The following is a 17,927-nucleotide window of genomic DNA, read 5'->3' on the forward strand; positions in this document are numbered from 1 at the left end:
ATTACTTAAAAAAAATGTACAAATACCTTTTTAATCCACTGTATATAAAAGTATGTATACCTATTAATTAACGGGCATTGTCGATACTGCACTGTGAGGTGTTGTAGGCCGAGAACCGGCAATAGAATGTGTCGTTGATGCATTTAAAGACTGCAATGTACCAATCTGAAACAATGTGTTTAAAATTAAAATTTTTCGGTAGTTTACAACCAAAAAATTTTTGTTATATAAATTACAATTACATATTTAACGTAATAAAAATTAATATATCATACCCGCAGGTGAGCTAGATCTTCCAATCGTGTTAGATCGCTTAGTTCGAGATACAGAGAATATACAATAAGCCAACCATATGCAGAAACGCAGACAAATATAACCCACATAAGACACATTAAGATATTGTAGGCGAATATCATGTCATTCACAATGCTGAAGAATATAAATGCGAATAATCGGAAAAGAGAAAAAATGGCAAAACTGTAGAGCCATGGTACCATTTTCTTTTCATGTTCTTTTCGTAAAGCTTTGATCAGTATTAACGATGTTACAAAAACAACTATTCCTCCCAACATAGAGAACAATGCAAACACGATCAGAGAATTTCGAACTGAAAAAAGAAAAAGAGAAATAATATAAAGTTCTATTACTAAAAATTTAAATTTTATTTTAAATAAAAATTAGACTTACCATGTTGATTGCCCACATATACAAATTCATATGATATAATATAATATCCATAGTGTGTGGAGCCTGGAGCAGCTTGTGACAAACAGTAAATATCAAAAATAGCTGTACATATCGTGAAAAATGCTAGGCACTGTAAAAAAATGTATATTAAAATATTTCAATCACATGAGAGAAAGGTGTTAAAGACTGCTTTCATTAAATACATACCAATGAGAATATACCAGTGACCATAGCACCTCTTTGAATGTCAAGTGCAAAAGCATGTGACACTATTGGTTTGTGATACCAAGGAATCTTTACACTGCGAGCAGACCTTGATGATCTAAGATTTGCACTGCTGCGAGTGGTGGTCACATGAGAATACACGGACGGGGTTCCCATACTGGGAGACTTCTTTCCATAATGCATCTTAACTCACTTGCAAACAAAATCAAATGCCATTAATTAAGTAATAAAACGAAAAATTTTCACGAAATAATTAATTTATACTTACAGCTTAAAGAAACTTTAAACGCAAATAACCAGTTATGCGAGTCCCTTAAAACATGTAGTGTAATTAACGATATGTATATTTGTTTACTGTTTCTGAAACAAAAGCAGTACATTAATAGAGTGACAGGTAGCACTGTTTTTACATTTATTTTAATGCTCAAGCTATTTTCTACATAAATTTATAATATTTTAATAATTAAACTGCAGTATAAATTAAAAAATCACATATTGATTTGACAATAACGACATGGGCTTCGCGACAATCACTTATCATGACTCATATCATAAAATTTGGTATAGTTTACTGCTCCGATATTAGGAACCCTGATTAATCATATGCATGTGTTTAAGTAAATATACTCACTTATTACTTTTACGCTTAAAAAAGTATACAAAACGTTCCGTGCTCTAATTTTCCATGTAATGGACACGCCTTGTCAAATATTCGAAACGCGTTGCTTGTTGTAATTACGATCTGTCCTGCTGCCTACGACCCATGAAAGTTTACTCCCGATTTATATGAAGAGACACGCATTACGCCGCATGAAATGGCATAAAAAATGGAGGCACCAATCACAATTGAGAACCTCACTTCCGACTCTCGGTAGAAGATCTCTAGTCGAGTGCGCATTCGTGTGATGTATTCGCGTAGTTCGAGACTTTCATCGAACATGCGCATGTTCATGTCAAGTGTAGTGCGAGGGGAATAATATTTTGGCTTTCGGGGGCCTAAAATTAGCCGAAAAATGGTAAGCTTTCGAAATAAGCACGATTATACGTTATCGAAACGATGTTCGCGTCGCGTTATTGTTTAACCGAGGCCGTTTCTCCATCTGGAAGGTTTGCATCTTCGTTGTCGAATTATTACAATAACCTATCTGCGCGGTATTATATTAATGATGTTTTTCGCATTGAACATCGGCCTCGTCGTCCGGGACTATAAAGCGACGCGAAACTTTACTTTTTCCGCTGTCTCCCAGCTTTTGAAGCATGGCATTGCATTAAGATGCCGTTTGATATAACATAAAAATGTTGACACGTTAAAGCGTATTTTAAGTCGTGCGTAATGTAGCTTTCGCACATATAATAGATCTAAAAAAAACCAAAATAATTCTTTAACTTTGTACAATGGTCATATTGTTAATTGTTACAGTAAGATTCGAACGTGTATATTAATCTTCATAATTTTTTTTTTTTACCCATTAGATTTACTATTAAGTTTGTACAATGACATTTACCATTTTTTCATATTGCAGCATAAGTTAAAATTTTCACAAAGAGACAAAGTAAAAAAATTCATAACTTTCACACAAACTGGAGAGCAAACCGCGATATATTGTTTAGCCCAAAATGATTGGAAACTGGATCTTGCAAGTGACAACTATTTTCAAAATCCAGAAGCATATTACAAAGAACCCAAAAATTCTGTTGATAAAAAGAAACTGGAAATATTATACAGCAAATATCAAGGTAAGATTGCAGCAATGCAACATTGATATATATTAGATTTTATCACATAATAATGTAAAACAAAGAACAAATTTTATTTATTATAGATCCAAGTGAACCCAATAAAATTACTGCTGATGGCATTATGAAATTTCTTGATGATTTAAACTTAAGTCCCGAGAGTAAATTAGTTTTAATTATCGCGTGGAAATTTCGTGCCGAAACACAATGTGAATTTACTAAAGAAGAATTTATGAATGGAATGATGGACTTGGGGTAAATATTAATTTTTTTTTGGCATATCTACAATAGAAACTATTAAATTAAATATATTTTATAGTTCTCATGATAAAGTGTGTAATTATATAATTAAATTCACAATTATTATTTTCAGTGTCGATAGCATAGATAAACTAAAAGCGCGGTTAGGTAGTTTAGAAAACGATTTAAGGGATCCTCTAAAGTTCAAGGATTTTTATCATTTTACATTTAATTATGCAAAAAATGCAGGACAGAAGGGTTTAGATTTGGATATGGCAATTGCATACTGGAACATTGTTTTAGATGATAAATTTAAATTTCTTCAACTATGGTGTCAATTTTTACAGGTAAATAAATGTTAGTATTGCGTTTAGAATAATATGTTTCTAGATAAATATTTAAAATAACTTGGTGTATTTTAGGAACATCACAAGAGATCAATTCCAAAAGACACATGGAATTTGCTGTTAGACTTTGCACTTATGATCAACTCAGACATGAGCAATTATGATGAAGAAGGTGCCTGGCCTGTATTAATTGACGATTTTGTTGAATGGGCGCAACCTCGTGTTCGTCAATCTCTCTAACGATTTTCTTTTCTTTTATAACATTCTCATTACACGTGATAACTTTATTTATTTGTTTGTAAAAGGTATATTTTTTTCAAGTTACTTTGAGAAACATTATTTCTTTCTAAAGCGTAACATTATTTTGTTTTTCAAAATAATCATAAACGAATTAATGCACATAATATAATGAATCGTACGGTATATACTACATAGCATCTTGTAACATGCATTCTCAACAATTTGCAATATACATATATTGCTTTAGTAGATGATTTTATTTGCTAAAATACACAAAGAGTAATACCTTTTGAGTGTGCTTAAAAAAGTAATGGAATAATTTACTTATTTATTAAGTTCAGTTTGTGTGAAATTTACTAACCGCATAGGGTATACGAGATTATCAATTGTAAAATAAGTGCAACCTTTCATTTATTTTTAAAGAGAAAATGAGCATTGCCTTGAAAATTGATCATATTGTACAAAATAATATTATACGTGAAATGTTTATTTATGTGTGGGAATATTAATAGCAAGTTGCTCAACTATACTACCATAGGTAGTATTTGCAAGCAATTAAAAAGAAAGAGTTTCTCAACATTCTTTTAAAGTAATGTATTGAAAGCAAAATTGGAAGAGAAATTAATCTATACGTTCCTGTAGATAGTAATTTCTAGAAATTGAGTTGTTGAAAATTGTTATTAAATAAAGTTTACGACACTTTATTACACGACACTTAGAATGTATATAAAATATAGAGAGAAGGAAATCTGTATTTTAGACATATTATTTCGGCATTGTTTTATTTATTTATTTTTTTTTTAATTAATCAGATTGTAATAATAAAAATAATTTTTTTTTGTATATTAGAGTTATACATATATGTTTATATAATATTATATAAACATTGTTCTATAGAGAAGTAATATATAAATTTTTTTAGAAGATATAATTTTAATTTTTAATTTTGTACAACGCACAGAATATTATCGAAATCATTACATGAGAAAGCATTTGCAAATATGTTCTTTACAGATTTGATTCTCTTATCAAGTTCGCGTCGTAGGTATTTTATATGTTAGACACACAAATTATCCCTTGTAACTACATTCTATAAAAACTAGCAGCAACATATTACATTTTTATCTATACAAAATATGTGAAAATTATGAAGGCATAATGTAAAAAATTATATGCTATTACAAATTGAGAACAAAAAAAAAAAATGTTAGGAAATCAAAATATTGCGTAGTTATTACATATATATGTGTGCGTGTGCGTATGTGAATGTGCGCGTATATGTGTATATATATGCGCATATATCATAAAAGTATAAAACAATAACTTTCAAATAAACTTGTCTCGTCCATGCGTTTTTCATCATATTTTGTAAGCATAATGTGAAATAGACAATGAAAAAATATCTTATTAAAATATGTAGTTACATATCGCCAGGGATGTTTGCGCAATGCAAAACTCATTAAAAAAAAAAAAAAAATTAAAAATTTTCATCAACAATTTATCATTTTTGGATATAAATCAGCATTGTGCAGACAATAAATTGTTTTACCAGCCTTAGGAAACAGAAAGTAAATTGTACATAATGTAAATAAATATATCAGTCTTAATCTATCCAGTTCGTCTGTTTAAACAAATTGGTGAATGAATATACACCACATCTCGTGTATATTATCTCTACATGTGTTTAAATAAAAAGTTCTGCTTAAAATGTACAACTATATTTTGTGTGTACTACTTATGTATAAGTTAAAAACGATTGCACTTTTTTAATGAAATTAATAGTCGGTAAAAAATGTAATTAATAAAATGTTAATATTTAGTTATAAAAATGATCATAATCTACGAGATTTTTTTACATTTGCACAAAATTCTATTATGACCATTCTGCATCTGCATCACAGGAATATAGAAAAGCTAATTCATATTTTTTAACTTGTAAATTATAACAACCCTTTAATACAACTTGAATGTACCAGCTGCACAAAGATTCCAATTTATCAATAGTTGTCTGCAATATATATATTTTCAATTATTACAAGAGCAATATTCGTATTTTCGTTTTGTCATTTAATTAATTAAACATTAAGGAAACTTCTTTTCTCAAAATTAATTTACCTGAGCTACAACTATTCCATAGTTTAGATTAATATCAATAATATGACTGTGCGAATCGAACAAAGTGACCTGATAAAATTCCAATTAATTTTTATTTTTATTATACAAGATAATCGCGAATAAAATTAATTTAATCAAATAATAAAAAAATATAGGCGTACACTTGAGAATCAACTTGTTTATAATCGATTTTAATTTTGAATTGATTACCTTGCGAGTATTTTCTTGAAACATAAATAATATAGTGCGTCCGCATGTAATAAGCAACATATATAAATTATGAGATTTTGAAGCTCTGTGCCATTCGTGAAAAAATATGTTAATATTTTTATACAGGGTTGTTTCTATCTGTTCTCTAAAGATATAGAATTTCTGTGATAAAAATATATGTGTCATTTCTATGAAAAATATTTCTCAAGAAAAAAAAAAAATTCTATTTATTTAAATAATGCATTCTAAATGAGAAATCAATAAAAATTCTTTAACTGCAAGTATTAATAAATAAACGTACAAAAATTTTTTATACATATGTTAAAATATAAATTATTTTGCACTTAAAAAATTACTATTTATTGCAGTTTGCAAAATTTAAATTACAACTTTTAAATTACCCATTCTTTTAATATCTTTAAACTCTCGCCCCCACAGTTTAGAGCGTCTTCGGTATTTAAATACGGATGTGATATAATCTTCTCTTTAACGAGCCATGCATGAGTTGCATTGCCTTCTATCATTGCCTCTGCTATAATAATGTTGAATCTTGGACAACTTTCTATGTCGTAAATCAATAAATTTTCTCTCGATATTCGTGCAGCCACGAGCAAACATATAAGTGTACAAGCTTCACTTCCTGTGAATTATTCGGCATATCATACAAGTAAACGTAAGTAACGAAGTATAATTACGTTTTTGTCCTGGTGGATAACGGCTTTGCGTAAAGTGAGGATGATACCACATTATTTCTACATCATTATTAAAACGGTCTTTCACGTACGACGGAAAATTGTGGCTAAATAATGGCGGTAAAGTCATATTTATAACGGTATCTCTTACTTCGTGTATTTCTTATTATTTATTAATTCTGTTACCAAATTATTTTTTTTATAATTCATATTGTAATTTATTTCCTATCAAAAGGATTTGATAGATGATAACATTTATATACATTATATGTGTGCATGTGTCGAGACACTTTTAATACTAAAAATTTATCTAGGTTATGATTACATTGTATTTCGAGTGCGTTCAGGGAAACACTTCGTCTAATGTGTGGCATTTGAGAAAAAAAAAAAAAAAAAAAAGATAGTACTAAATTGCACGATAAGCGACTCTTCGAACGCACCCACAGGGCTGGCGTTCAGAAACATCACCCATGTGTATTATTCTATCCTTGTTTAACATTCGGTGGACAACAAGGATAAAATAATACATATCGCACTCGGGTAATGTTTCCGAACGCAGCCCTGTATGTAAAACGTGAAGAGAAAAAAAATTAATTGCGAAATTAAACGGTTATATTCAGCAGGTACAAATAGATCAAGGAATCGAATCGATTAACTGGAGGAAAAGGTGAGATGCCAATTTAATTTTTTTTTAGTAATAACTTAGATTTTTTTTCTAACTTTGTAAATTTGTGTGCTTTGATGCCGTTATTCTTTCCTGAGAAGGAAAATCGTCGCTCAAGTCTCTCTTTTTTTTAATTATTTTAATTTTAAAAGTTTTTGATATCGATAATTAGGAAAATGACGAACTTATTAGTTTCAATATACTACGCATGATAATAAACATTTTCTGCTTTACTTATAGCAGAGATTAATTAGTAATTAAAGTTTTATTAAAAAGGAGACTTGAGCGACGGTTTTCTTTTTCAGGAAAGATTAAAAGCATCAAAATACAATATTTTTTTTTATCTGTTTCAATATTTTTAATATATTTAGCAGATGAAATAAATTTTCTAGCATAACCAGAGAGGACCGACAAGACCGGTGGTCAATAAAGATTTCCGAAACATATTCAATCTCTTACAAAAAAGTAGAAAAAAAATTACAAAAATTATTGCAAGAAGACTTTTCTTTTAAAAATATCTCTAACGTTAAAAAACGAAATAAACAGCTTGTGATACATCTTTTTTCTCGTAAAAATTACAGCAATTTTTAAGCCTTTTTTTTCCTTATATTTTTTCCGATATGTCATTTTCATTGTTAAATTTCGTTTATTCAAAAGTTGAATCGTTAAATTATAATAATATATTTTTATTGTTCAAAAAACGTTCCTGGGTCGTGCGAGAACTTTCGTTTGAAGCGAAACTCGACCTTCGCTTGACTTTTTATACCTGAGTGTCGAGACTACCTGAATGATATACCATAGGGACAGGAACAGTTAAGAGTTTTAGTTTGTAATTTCTTTTTTTTTATTATTATTTTTTATTTTATTTTGAACTTGAGAAAGAGCAGGTAGCGCTGAGAAAATAGGCTTTCCTTCGAGAGACAAAAATTTATACCTTCAGTCTCTTACAGTTTACTTCGTTAACAGCACGCATGACATTTGTCTCAGCAAAGTATAAAGTTCAAGAATATTATCTGTTATCTGTTCAGTAAGAAACCGTTCATACTGAACGCGGTGTGTTTCGTGCCGTGAAGAGCGTTTTGTCAATAAAATCTTCGCACAATTAGGAACGTTTTCAATCAGTTACATAATTAAATAGTTATTAATATTACCCTAATAATGAAATGTTTTTACGTACGTGATCAGTACCGTAAACGATAGATATGGTTTTTCAATATTGCAATAAAGTTTACAAAAATTATGTACAAGTGAATTAAAATATCAACATTTCTGTAAGTCATAAAACCATATACGTAAGAAGAAATTGCGTTCTATCACAGTGAGACAAGACGTATCTTCGTCTGGTGTGAATAAATCTTTATGAGTCTCATTATATTATCGGACATTGTGTTAGTGACGATAAATCTATCTAAACAGCCAAATCAGTTACAAAGCGAAACTACCAAGCTACACCGGGCGCCTTCGTCTCAGTTAGTTCCAAGCTTTCTTCAAGCAAACTACATCCTATCATAGGTAAACAATCGTTGCATGCTTAGAAAAAATAAAAAGATATTTTGCATGCCCTTAGAAAATATACTGTGCACGACACAAATTAAATTATGTTTAAATGCATATGTTTAAATAATGTTTTATATATATTTAATTAATATTTCTATCTACTCACACACACGTACACACACACGATTGTTACATATTAGATAAAAATTCTTATATATCACATACGTGTATATACATATACTAATTTTGTTTTTTAATCCGTTCATTATATATTTTTTAATAAGCTATATATATATTGTATATGTTAGTAATAAACGGATTTAGAAAAAAAAACTTGAAGATATCTTATAATACGAATATTTATTAAGTTAGTTAAAAAAATGTTGAATAGTGACACTGACTGAGAAATTAACCGGAAAATAATTTTTTATTTTAATGAAAGTTTAAGTGTTTTGTTTGCTTTTGCTTATTAATGATATTCAGCACGTATGAAGAATTATTTCGTACATTCTTATTTCGACGTTTACAAAAATTATCTTTTATCCTATGTGTTCTTTTTCTTTCCATTTCTAAAATTATCTCTTATAATTTTCTACACAAAAAGCGAAATGCGATACTCTATTCGATAGATTTTTTTTTTAATTTATACGTCTATTTCGAAAAACAATTTGTGACATGGGGATTCACCGCGCCCGTCTTTTCTCTCATTTAGAGATCTCATCTGTCCTTAATTGGAGCTATTTAAGAATTGTAATTAACGTTAATTTAAAATGCTCTTATATATGAACATTATTGCAATATTTACGTGAATGTCTTATCATTTTGCGCAATAATCCCAAAAATGCATGAAACAAATCACACGAAAGATTACATTTATCAAGTATTCATTTTGTTTTCTACTTCGTTTTAAAGTTGCGCAGTATTTTATTTTTATGACATTATCTTATTAGTATTTCGTGTTGTACGCTGCATTTATTAAAAAACATATCTTTTGTGCAATGCTGATGGCAAAATAAAATAAGCATTTTCTCACGTAATATAAGGTACGAGCAATAAGTTACGTTGCAACAAACATTATGTTTAACAACGGCGTTGTTAAAAATTTAAATTTGACACTGACTTTTAATCTGACTTTACTGAAACTGAAGCATGTAGTTCTTGTTTTAACTTTATATTTACATTATTAAAATTTTTTTTATGTAAAGTACATTTCTCGGCGAAGTAAGAATACAAGCAAACTTCTCCAATATGGATATCATGAAATCAGGATGGTTTAGCGAAGTAAACGATCTCTGGCCCGGCGTTGCGCTCTCGTTAGAAGTGGAGGAAGTTCTACATTCCGAACGTTCTCAATTTCAAGAAATCTTAGTCGTGAAAACGTAAGTATTTTTTTTTATAATAGAAAAAACATTAAATGCAAAAGCAATTTTTTTTTAATATTAAAAATTAAATAAAATAAGATATAAGAATTAAAAAAAAAGACTGAATAAAATTTTTAATAGAAGGGTATAATGCTTGTAGAAAATCACATGGCAAGGCTTTAATGCTCGACGGTATAATTCAATGCACTGAGAAAGATGAAATGTCATATCACGAAATGATATCATATTTACCGCTCTGCAGCCATCCAAAGCCTCAACACGTGAGTAGTAATTGATATATTATATATTCTTTACAGCAATTAAATTAAACTAAAATAAAAAAATTTTTTTTAATTTTTTATTAAACAATAATTTATTAAATATTACTTTGCCCAATATTAATTAAGTATTAATAATATTATTTATTAAATATTATCTCGTATTTATGTTTTAAATTCTTTTCTAGCCCTGCATTAAATTACCTTTAGAAAAATACAGATAAGTTTCTGTTAAATAACAGGTTTTGATAGTCGGAGGTGGTGACGGTGGAGTTGCTCGAGAAGTCGCAAAACATCCAGATGTTGAGCATGTTACGCTGGTGGATATTGACAACCGAGTTATCGAAGTGTGTAGGCAATATCTTCCTCGTTTAAGTTTGGGTCTTAATAATCCTAAAGTAAATATTTCTGTTGGTGACGGTTTCGAATTTCTGAGGAATCATCGTGGGGAATACGATGTCATCATCACTGACAGTAGTGATCCCGTAGGTAAGGGTTGTAAAATATTGCATCAGTTGCATGATTTTAATAAGGCTTCGATAATAATATCTTTTTATGTCTCTTAATATTTTTATATAATTTTTTTAATAGAAAATATTAGATAACTTAGAATAATATTAAGTTTTTTTTTTTAATTTTATTTTTTAGGTCCCGCCGAGAATCTCTTTAAACAGTCGTATTATGAATTACTAAAAGCCGCGTTGAAACCTGGTGGAATCATTGCTAGTCAAGCCGGTACAGCTTGGCTGAACATGGACCAAGTAAAATTTACATTTCAACATTGCAGAACTGTGTTTCCAGTAGCTGCTTACGCGATAACGTCTGTACCGACCTATCCTACGGGTCAAATCGGTTTCGTTCTTGGAAGTTTAAATGACGTTAGTATTAGAGATAATATACAGTAATAAAAGATATTATATGAACAGACGCGCATAAGTTTGTATAAATTTATTAATTTTTTTGTATTTAATAATTTAGATTTAACGGTATAATTTAGTAATTTAATACTTGTTAAAAAATTTTTGTATTAGAATGTTATAATTATAAATAATATTAATTTTTTTCTTAATATACTTAATACATATTAACAGTCATAACTTCTTTCTTTTTTTTTTCAGAAAATAAATTTGGCAGAACCAGTAAAAATATTCAGTGACGAAGATCTTGATCGTATGTCAATAATGTATTACAATAATAAGGTACATCAAGCTGCTTTTGCTTTACCAAGATTTGTGGAAAACGGATTGCGGGAGTAAACTATTACCTGAGTACCTAGTGGTAATTATTAAACTTGTCACAACAGCAATATAATTGGTGCAAAGTTTTTTTATGTTAAAAATTGTAAAGAATACTTAAGATTTTGTATCAATATAAAATAAATAAAAATAATTATAAATATATTTCATTAATTGCAATTTTATATCTTTAAGTATTTATAATTTTTAGTTATTAAAGTTTTACTTAAGTGGCAAACATTTTTGGCTAAGGCTGTATGTTACATGTGAGAATAGAGATTACACATATCTTAGAAAAAAAAAAAAAAATGCTAAACTAACGAAATTATTCTTTATATGTGTATTTGTTGATGAATGTTCTTATATCAGTAATTATATATCGATATTTCACATATTAAACTTCAAATTATTTTTTACAATCAATTAAATAATAACAAAAATTTACTTGCAGTCGACGAGTTAAAATTTCGTTCAATAAAACAAGTAGTTTAATTTTTATCAACGGAGATGTAATATTATTAAATAAAATAATTCATATTTTCACGTAAAAATGTTATTATGGAAACGAACGTTTTAGAATTGTTTAACTATATGCTACAAATAAAAAAAAACACCCACAATTCTAATTATTTTCTCTACTGTACCAGCGTGATGCAAGTTCGTTGCCTGCTTTGAAACTTCCTTAACTGCTTAATCAGTTACTGTTAACATGCCGACAGATGTAAAAGACCTTATAGACCATAATTTAGTATCGATCTAATGCAAACCTATAAAGAATTAGTAAAAATAGTTGTAAAATAAGTCTCTTCATTTTTGTTAAGTTTAAAAAAAATTAAGTAGTTATTATTTATATGTTATTTCCAAAATGTAATAAAATGACCAATAATTATTTGCAAAAAAAGTAAGTGTAACTAGTTTAATATAAAAAAAAAATTTTTAAGAGCTATTTCCTTTCATTCTGTCCTTTTTTTCCTACGAAAAAAAATATATTATATTTAAATAAGAAATGTATCAGTTCCTTTCCTTTCTAAAAAGTTGCTCCGAGTAATCGGAGCTTGCTCGGAGTAATCTTAGCACGAAGTAATTTCGTTCTAAATTTGTAATGCGGTTTAACTCACTTCTTATATAAAACTTTAGATTAAAACTTTACACAGATAAAAGATAAAAAAAAAAAAACAGGACAAAATGAGACCAAATATCTTTAAATCGATAAGAAAAAATTAAGTTTAAAAAAACAAAGTCGACTTTTCCACTTTACTACGTTTCTTAATTAAAAATATATTTTTATCGATTGCAAATATTTAAAATATAAAATTATTCGAACTATGGCATAAAATATTTATAACAATAGTACGATCGTAGTCTCGAAGCTTTCCGTTAATTCAGAAAGTTCTTGGATCTTACTAACTTTAAAAACGCATAAGAATGCACTCTATCAGCGACGCTCTTGAAATTGCCACATAATTAGCATATTCATGAATTAGCACTAGTTAACTCGGTCAGACAGTGAATATCAAAGTAAAATGAAGCGAGAATAGATAGCGAATGTGCTGAACGGGCTTGACACGTTCGAGGATTTCGTGAGGAGGGAAACCCTCTGTAAACATCCGAGCTGCGGATTTTATTAATGGGGCCACGAAAGGAATGGAGATCGTAGGACGTATTCCATGCGGATTCACAATTTCAAGGGTTTGCGCTCGAATATGAGCGCGAAAAGAGCCTGGCAGTCCTTTGATCCGACGCAATCTTCCCTCATGCGCGGTTGAAGCTTCGAAATTGAAAGGATATTTAGCGCTTCCCCCGGAAGTGCATCCCGCTTTCGACATACGTTCGCTTCTCCTCGGGAGCATTCACTGATACTGGGGCGCCGCGTTAAAGGCCGCGAGATTAAAGAAGCCGTATACCCCAGGTGTTCATCGGCTCGGTTCGGAGTGATTACATCGACTGACATTATGCACGCGTTCGCGCTAAGGGCTCGTTGCTCCGCGCGCGCACCTCAGAGAACTCGGAGGAATATAACGCTTTGCGCGTACCTACATTTTGCAGGGCGAGACGCACGCACGCGTGCGTGCATGCTTGCGTCACAGCCTCACCGCGAATTAGTCAAGAGCCGCTTTCGGTCGATCGATTTTTTCGGACGTACGATGCTTTCGATTCCCGCACACCGCCTGACACAGTGGAATGTCAGGATATAGGTCAGATGTCTATATCGTTAGTGATATAGATCACGAAAGGACGCACACTGCGTGCGCGGCTTTTTTTTATATTTTTTTTTTTTTCTTTTTTCGCGTCCTGATTCGAACGATCTTGCCTGCAGCCGCGTAAAATCGCCGAATTTACGATCAAACGTTGAAGTAGGATTATATATTTAATTATCTCACATCTCAATCTCCGAAATAAAATTTTTAGAAATAAAAAATTATATCGGGGGAGGTGGGGATACGTATGATATCGTTATTATAAAATTACAGCATGCTATCTTTGTTTGTTTCTAGTATCGCTCTTTTGCGCTACACCCATTTTACCTGAAGTTTTTACGTTACGTGTAACGATAACAAGAAAAAAGAGAAAAAAAAAAAAAAAAAGACAGCTTACGCAACAGGCAGAGAGTGATACCAACGCAGTTTTGCTCGACAAATGGTATAACACGAATGGCGTGGTACGCATCACACGGTAACAAAGTTATCGTATTTGTCCTGGACCCCAAGCAACTTGTCACGTGTATTTGGGCATGGTTGTTGCGTGTCAATATTGCTAACATTGGCCGATCATTATATGCAGATTGGCGCGAGTTACGCATGCTACATTCATCCGTGAAATTTGATTACTTCGCTACAAATATCAGCCGCTGCCACTGTACCGTGTAAAATGCGCGTTTCTGATCGTGATCGTGGCGAGTCTTTGACGACATGCAATCACGCGGTTTAACATTATACCTAAGAGACGTAGATATATTAATAAAAAAAAAAAAAAACGTTTTTTATTTTTTTATTTTTTTATCTTTTATATTTTTTATGCGCGCTCTTTTAACTAACAACGTACAATCTCCGTAAAATTAGCCAGCGGGAAGCGTAACACAATTCCTTCGTAAATACATGACGCAGTAACATGACATAATTGTATGACGGAATCGGTATCTAACTAATAAAGTGATTTATTGGACCAAGTTTAATTAGAGCAACTTCCCGCGTAGTCGTTATTTCAAGGGAACTTGGTGGGTCGTTAACTACGCTTAATCTCCCCAAACGATTCCTCTTCGATGTTTCCTGACTGCGTTTCGCAAGCCGCAAGTCTGTCCGTATGTCAGTATGATCGTCTGTCACTATAATATTGCCGAATGAAGCAACAGACCGCGCTCGTGGATTTTATAAATTATTTCTTTGGAAATTGAAAAGCCAGTTCACGAAAGTCAGAAACAGTTTTTATTCAAGTATCTATATTTTCGCGGAGGCCTTTCTTGGTTTCTTAAAATGTGTCGCGAAACTCGTTGGGTAATTTTTGATAATTTTAAAGTGATTATGTCGATTTTTATTAAATGATTAATACTTTTATAAAATAAAGAAGAAAAAAGAAGCGATATGATGTTTTGATGTATCTTGTAAAACGCGGTCTTTTATGGACAATTTATAAGTTTAGGGACGTGACGGAAGATTATGAAGTGATTTTCGAAGGAGAGAGTTTCAGAGAAAGTCGGGAATATTCCGGCAAAGATGAGAAGAGAAACTTTCCTATTCATCTTAAGTTCTATTACGGCGCACCGAGGTCATAACATCTCTTGTAACTTTTCAGATCGCACAATGCGCGTCGAGAGTGCCGCCGAATTTATTCGTCGTGATATTTCTTGGATGGAAGAAACTTTACCAAATGATCTGTGATTGAAAACCACATATTGAAAATAACTACTGATAATGTTGCCACATAATGTGTTTGCATTTAAAATTCGAGAAAAAAAGAAGATAAAAAAACAGGCACGTTACAGCAATCGAAGAGCTAATAATAAAATAAGATAGAACATTTCTAGCTTCGATTAATGTTTGAAGAATATCTTTAACAGAGGTTTGTGCGGAAATTTAGTGGTTTTAATTATTTGCGCCATTTGCTAGCGTAATTGGACCCGGAGATTGGTGGTCGTTTAGCAATAAATCTGCAACCACCGATTAGGATCATTATAATCTGACCATATTGAGCTGAGACACTTGGCCGATCCATTTCTGGGTTAATGAATTACCGATGAAACGGCAAATCGACACCGCTGCGGGGAGCTATACGTCAAGATCGATACCTCCGCAAGACCGAAGCTCCGCAATCACGAAATTCCAGGTAAATCCGCGCGGAAACGCGTTGCGAGCGTACCAAGTCTGGCAAACGTGCACGCACGTATTGAATCTACGATCAGCCTCGAAAAATCCGCGAAAGGAATTTTCATAGTCGGCCTCTCTGCATCACGCGCGTCACGCGATTTTGATGGATGGATTTTCGGGTTGACGAAGATTTTTACGGATATATGAAAGCCGCTAAAATCCGTGAAGCGTCGATCAATTTCACGGTGTTAAGAGGAAGAGGCTCAGGATTGAGAGCTTTGAACGCGCCAAGCCCGTGATACCGTCAAGATCTTATCCTTTAAGAATCGTCGATGATCGCCGGAGTGTTTAATAAATGGATTATGACATTCAACAAGGTGTAAATTTTTTTTTGGACCGGGAAATGGCAAAACCGTCTTTAAAGTTTCAAAGCACCAAGTCACACGTAAAAAGTAAAAGAATATTGTTGGAACTCGGAAAACGTATACGTATATAAATACGTAAATATAATAAATTAAGTTGAGTGGCTTTATAGAATTACACGTGGTCGAATCTTTCTATGAATTCATTCAATTTAATTTGCAATATAAAAGTAAATTAAAATTAAAAAAAAAAAAAAAAAAAAAAAAAAAAAGGAAACTTAACAAGGTAATGCAATTTTCCCAAAAAGAAAATGTCCATAACGTTTTCTAGAACGGCCTAAAAGAACGGTATAAAAAAAAAAAAAAAAAAAAGCAACATTAAAAAATGTTTAATAAAAGATATTTAATTAGAACCGAAATCACTATTGATCACTTTCGGCACCCGGATATCATACGCATACGGATTCCATTTCGCACAGCCAATAAATGCAAATAAGTAATAATCGATTTAGCGGCGGTCAGTGGCGTCGGCCTGTTCAATGCCTTGCATGCGGGAAATATTAACCGAGACATAGAACCGAAATACGGGTCGTGTCAAGATTTAGTTACCAGCTAACAAGCACTCTCCGCGCGCTCTAAATTTAGATACTATCACGTAGCGATTGACCGTTATCAGAGCCGCCGTGCATTATCGATACAAGCCACCTCGATGCACAGGGTACGATGAATATGTTATTAATCTATACCGTTATATACGTATATCGGACGGCCATTGAGAAACAATTACGTATATACAAAACTTAAAGCAGCTAACCACGAAGATAGATCCCGCGAGATAATTGATATTAATCCTCGGAATCAAGATGCACCATTAAACATATATGTCGCGATCTACAGTTTGTACCTTTCAGCTTTGATTAAATGCGAATAATATAATTAAGATCGATTGTACGGCGCGCTGCGCGAATAGTTTCCCTTGACGAATTGTTTACGGACAGCACATGGGAATAACATTGTGCTGTACCTGCCGATATCATTAACAATGACCGATGATTATGTACAAATTGCGCAAGGAAACACATCGCGCGAAACCGTGAACTGTCGCTACGGCAATACAAGTATTGACTTACTACTGCGGCATGCTGGATGCGTTTTCGGATATATTACCGTCAGATTTACTATATGCGAGTAAATAATCGAATAATCGCGCGCCTGCACCATCAATAAGAACAAAATTCAACTTTGTATAAATATACGATATTGATTTCAATGCAATATATTCAACGAGCACGCTGGCTTATTTGCAAAACGTTGTAATTTATCATTTAATTGCAATTTCTTTCTTGCAAAATATCAGAATAAATAATCGATTACTTTAACCGAGTTGTAAGCTCGTGATTTTTTACGAAAATAAAATTTTATTACTTTGAGAATCTCCGAAATGTCTTCGAATAATAAATATGCAAAAATAAGGAAAGCAAATTAATAGAGCACGTAACAAATCGTGAAGGATTACATTTTTGCAGTTTTACTTACTTTCCTTATTTATGTACCTTAATGACCATAGGTTAATCAAGAACACTCGCTTCACCACATGAACAGTTTACGCGATGAATTACCAAGGCTACACCTTCCTCAAGGCTATCTGTAAATTGTAGTGGGATACGTAGGGTGTGAGATTAACTAAATGAGGATATCTCAAGGGAGGATTAAGTGACTGTCTGTGCGCGGTCGTA

At 31.6% G+C, this 17,927-nt stretch overlaps 3 protein-coding genes and 1 pseudogene across 6 annotated transcripts in view; 2 read left to right on the plus strand and 2 right to left on the minus strand.

Moving 5' to 3' along the window:
- Positions 1–17,927, minus strand: part of LOC139106514 (dicarboxylate carrier UCP2) — a 46,565-nt gene that overhangs the window by 11,720 nt on the left and 16,918 nt on the right. For 3 of the 4 annotated variants that reach the window (XR_011546373.1, XR_011546374.1, XM_070663361.1), the window contains exons 1-6: positions 1,544–1,675; positions 1,181–1,272; positions 895–1,104; positions 688–817; positions 276–607; positions 61–165 (exon numbers count right to left, since the gene is read on the minus strand). Coding sequence is in view for 1 of the 4 variants with exons in the window: in XM_070663361.1 (XP_070519462.1) it covers positions 64–165; positions 276–607; positions 688–817; positions 895–1,095 (765 nt within the window). In the remaining 3 variants the exon portion in view is untranslated. Of the gene's footprint in view, positions 1–60; positions 166–275; positions 608–687; positions 818–894; positions 1,105–1,180; positions 1,273–1,543; positions 1,676–17,927 lie in introns of those variants that run through there. The other variant, XR_011546375.1, reaches the window with a different exon arrangement.
- On the plus strand, positions 1,791–4,960 carry Sccro (defective in cullin neddylation 1 domain containing SCCRO). The gene is made up of 5 exons (XM_070663363.1): positions 1,791–1,928; positions 2,436–2,649; positions 2,736–2,904; positions 3,023–3,236; positions 3,312–4,960. Exons 1-5 carry the CDS (start codon positions 1,926–1,928, stop codon positions 3,474–3,476), a joined length of 765 nt encoding a protein of 254 aa, XP_070519464.1. The 5' UTR covers positions 1,791–1,925; the 3' UTR covers positions 3,477–4,960.
- Positions 5,316–7,151, minus strand: LOC139106665 (uncharacterized; annotated as a pseudogene).
- Positions 7,971–11,693, plus strand: Spds (Spermidine Synthase). Its single transcript, XM_070663169.1, has 6 exons — positions 7,971–8,669; positions 9,860–10,033; positions 10,176–10,296; positions 10,536–10,782; positions 10,942–11,171; positions 11,412–11,693. Exons 2-6 carry the CDS (start codon positions 9,903–9,905, stop codon positions 11,547–11,549), a joined length of 867 nt encoding a protein of 288 aa, XP_070519270.1. The 5' UTR covers positions 7,971–8,669; positions 9,860–9,902; the 3' UTR covers positions 11,550–11,693.

The sequence above is a fragment of the Cardiocondyla obscurior genome, linkage group LG11 (genome assembly GCF_019399895.1).
Source record: "Cardiocondyla obscurior isolate alpha-2009 linkage group LG11, Cobs3.1, whole genome shotgun sequence".
NCBI lineage: Eukaryota > Metazoa > Arthropoda > Insecta > Hymenoptera > Formicidae > Cardiocondyla > Cardiocondyla obscurior.

What these genes read in the sequence shown, in the direction of transcription:
- Spds (XM_070663169.1), top strand. Translation starts at nt 9,903, where the DNA reads ATGGATATCATGAAATCAGGATGGTTTAGCGAAGTAAACGATCTCTGG. An exon ending in TGACAGTAGTGATCCCGTAG is followed by an intron (nt 10,783 to 10,941) that starts GTAAGGGTTGTA and finishes TTTATTTTTTAG; the next exon opens with GTCCCGCCGAGAATCTCTTT. An exon ending in TTCTTGGAAGTTTAAATGAC is followed by an intron (nt 11,172 to 11,411) that starts GTTAGTATTAGA and finishes TTTTTTTTTCAG; the next exon opens with AAAATAAATTTGGCAGAACC.
- Sccro (XM_070663363.1), top strand. An exon ending in AATGGAATGATGGACTTGGG is followed by an intron (nt 2,905 to 3,022) that starts GTAAATATTAAT and finishes TATTATTTTCAG; the next exon opens with TGTCGATAGCATAGATAAAC. An exon ending in TATGGTGTCAATTTTTACAG is followed by an intron (nt 3,237 to 3,311) that starts GTAAATAAATGT and finishes GGTGTATTTTAG; the next exon opens with GAACATCACAAGAGATCAAT.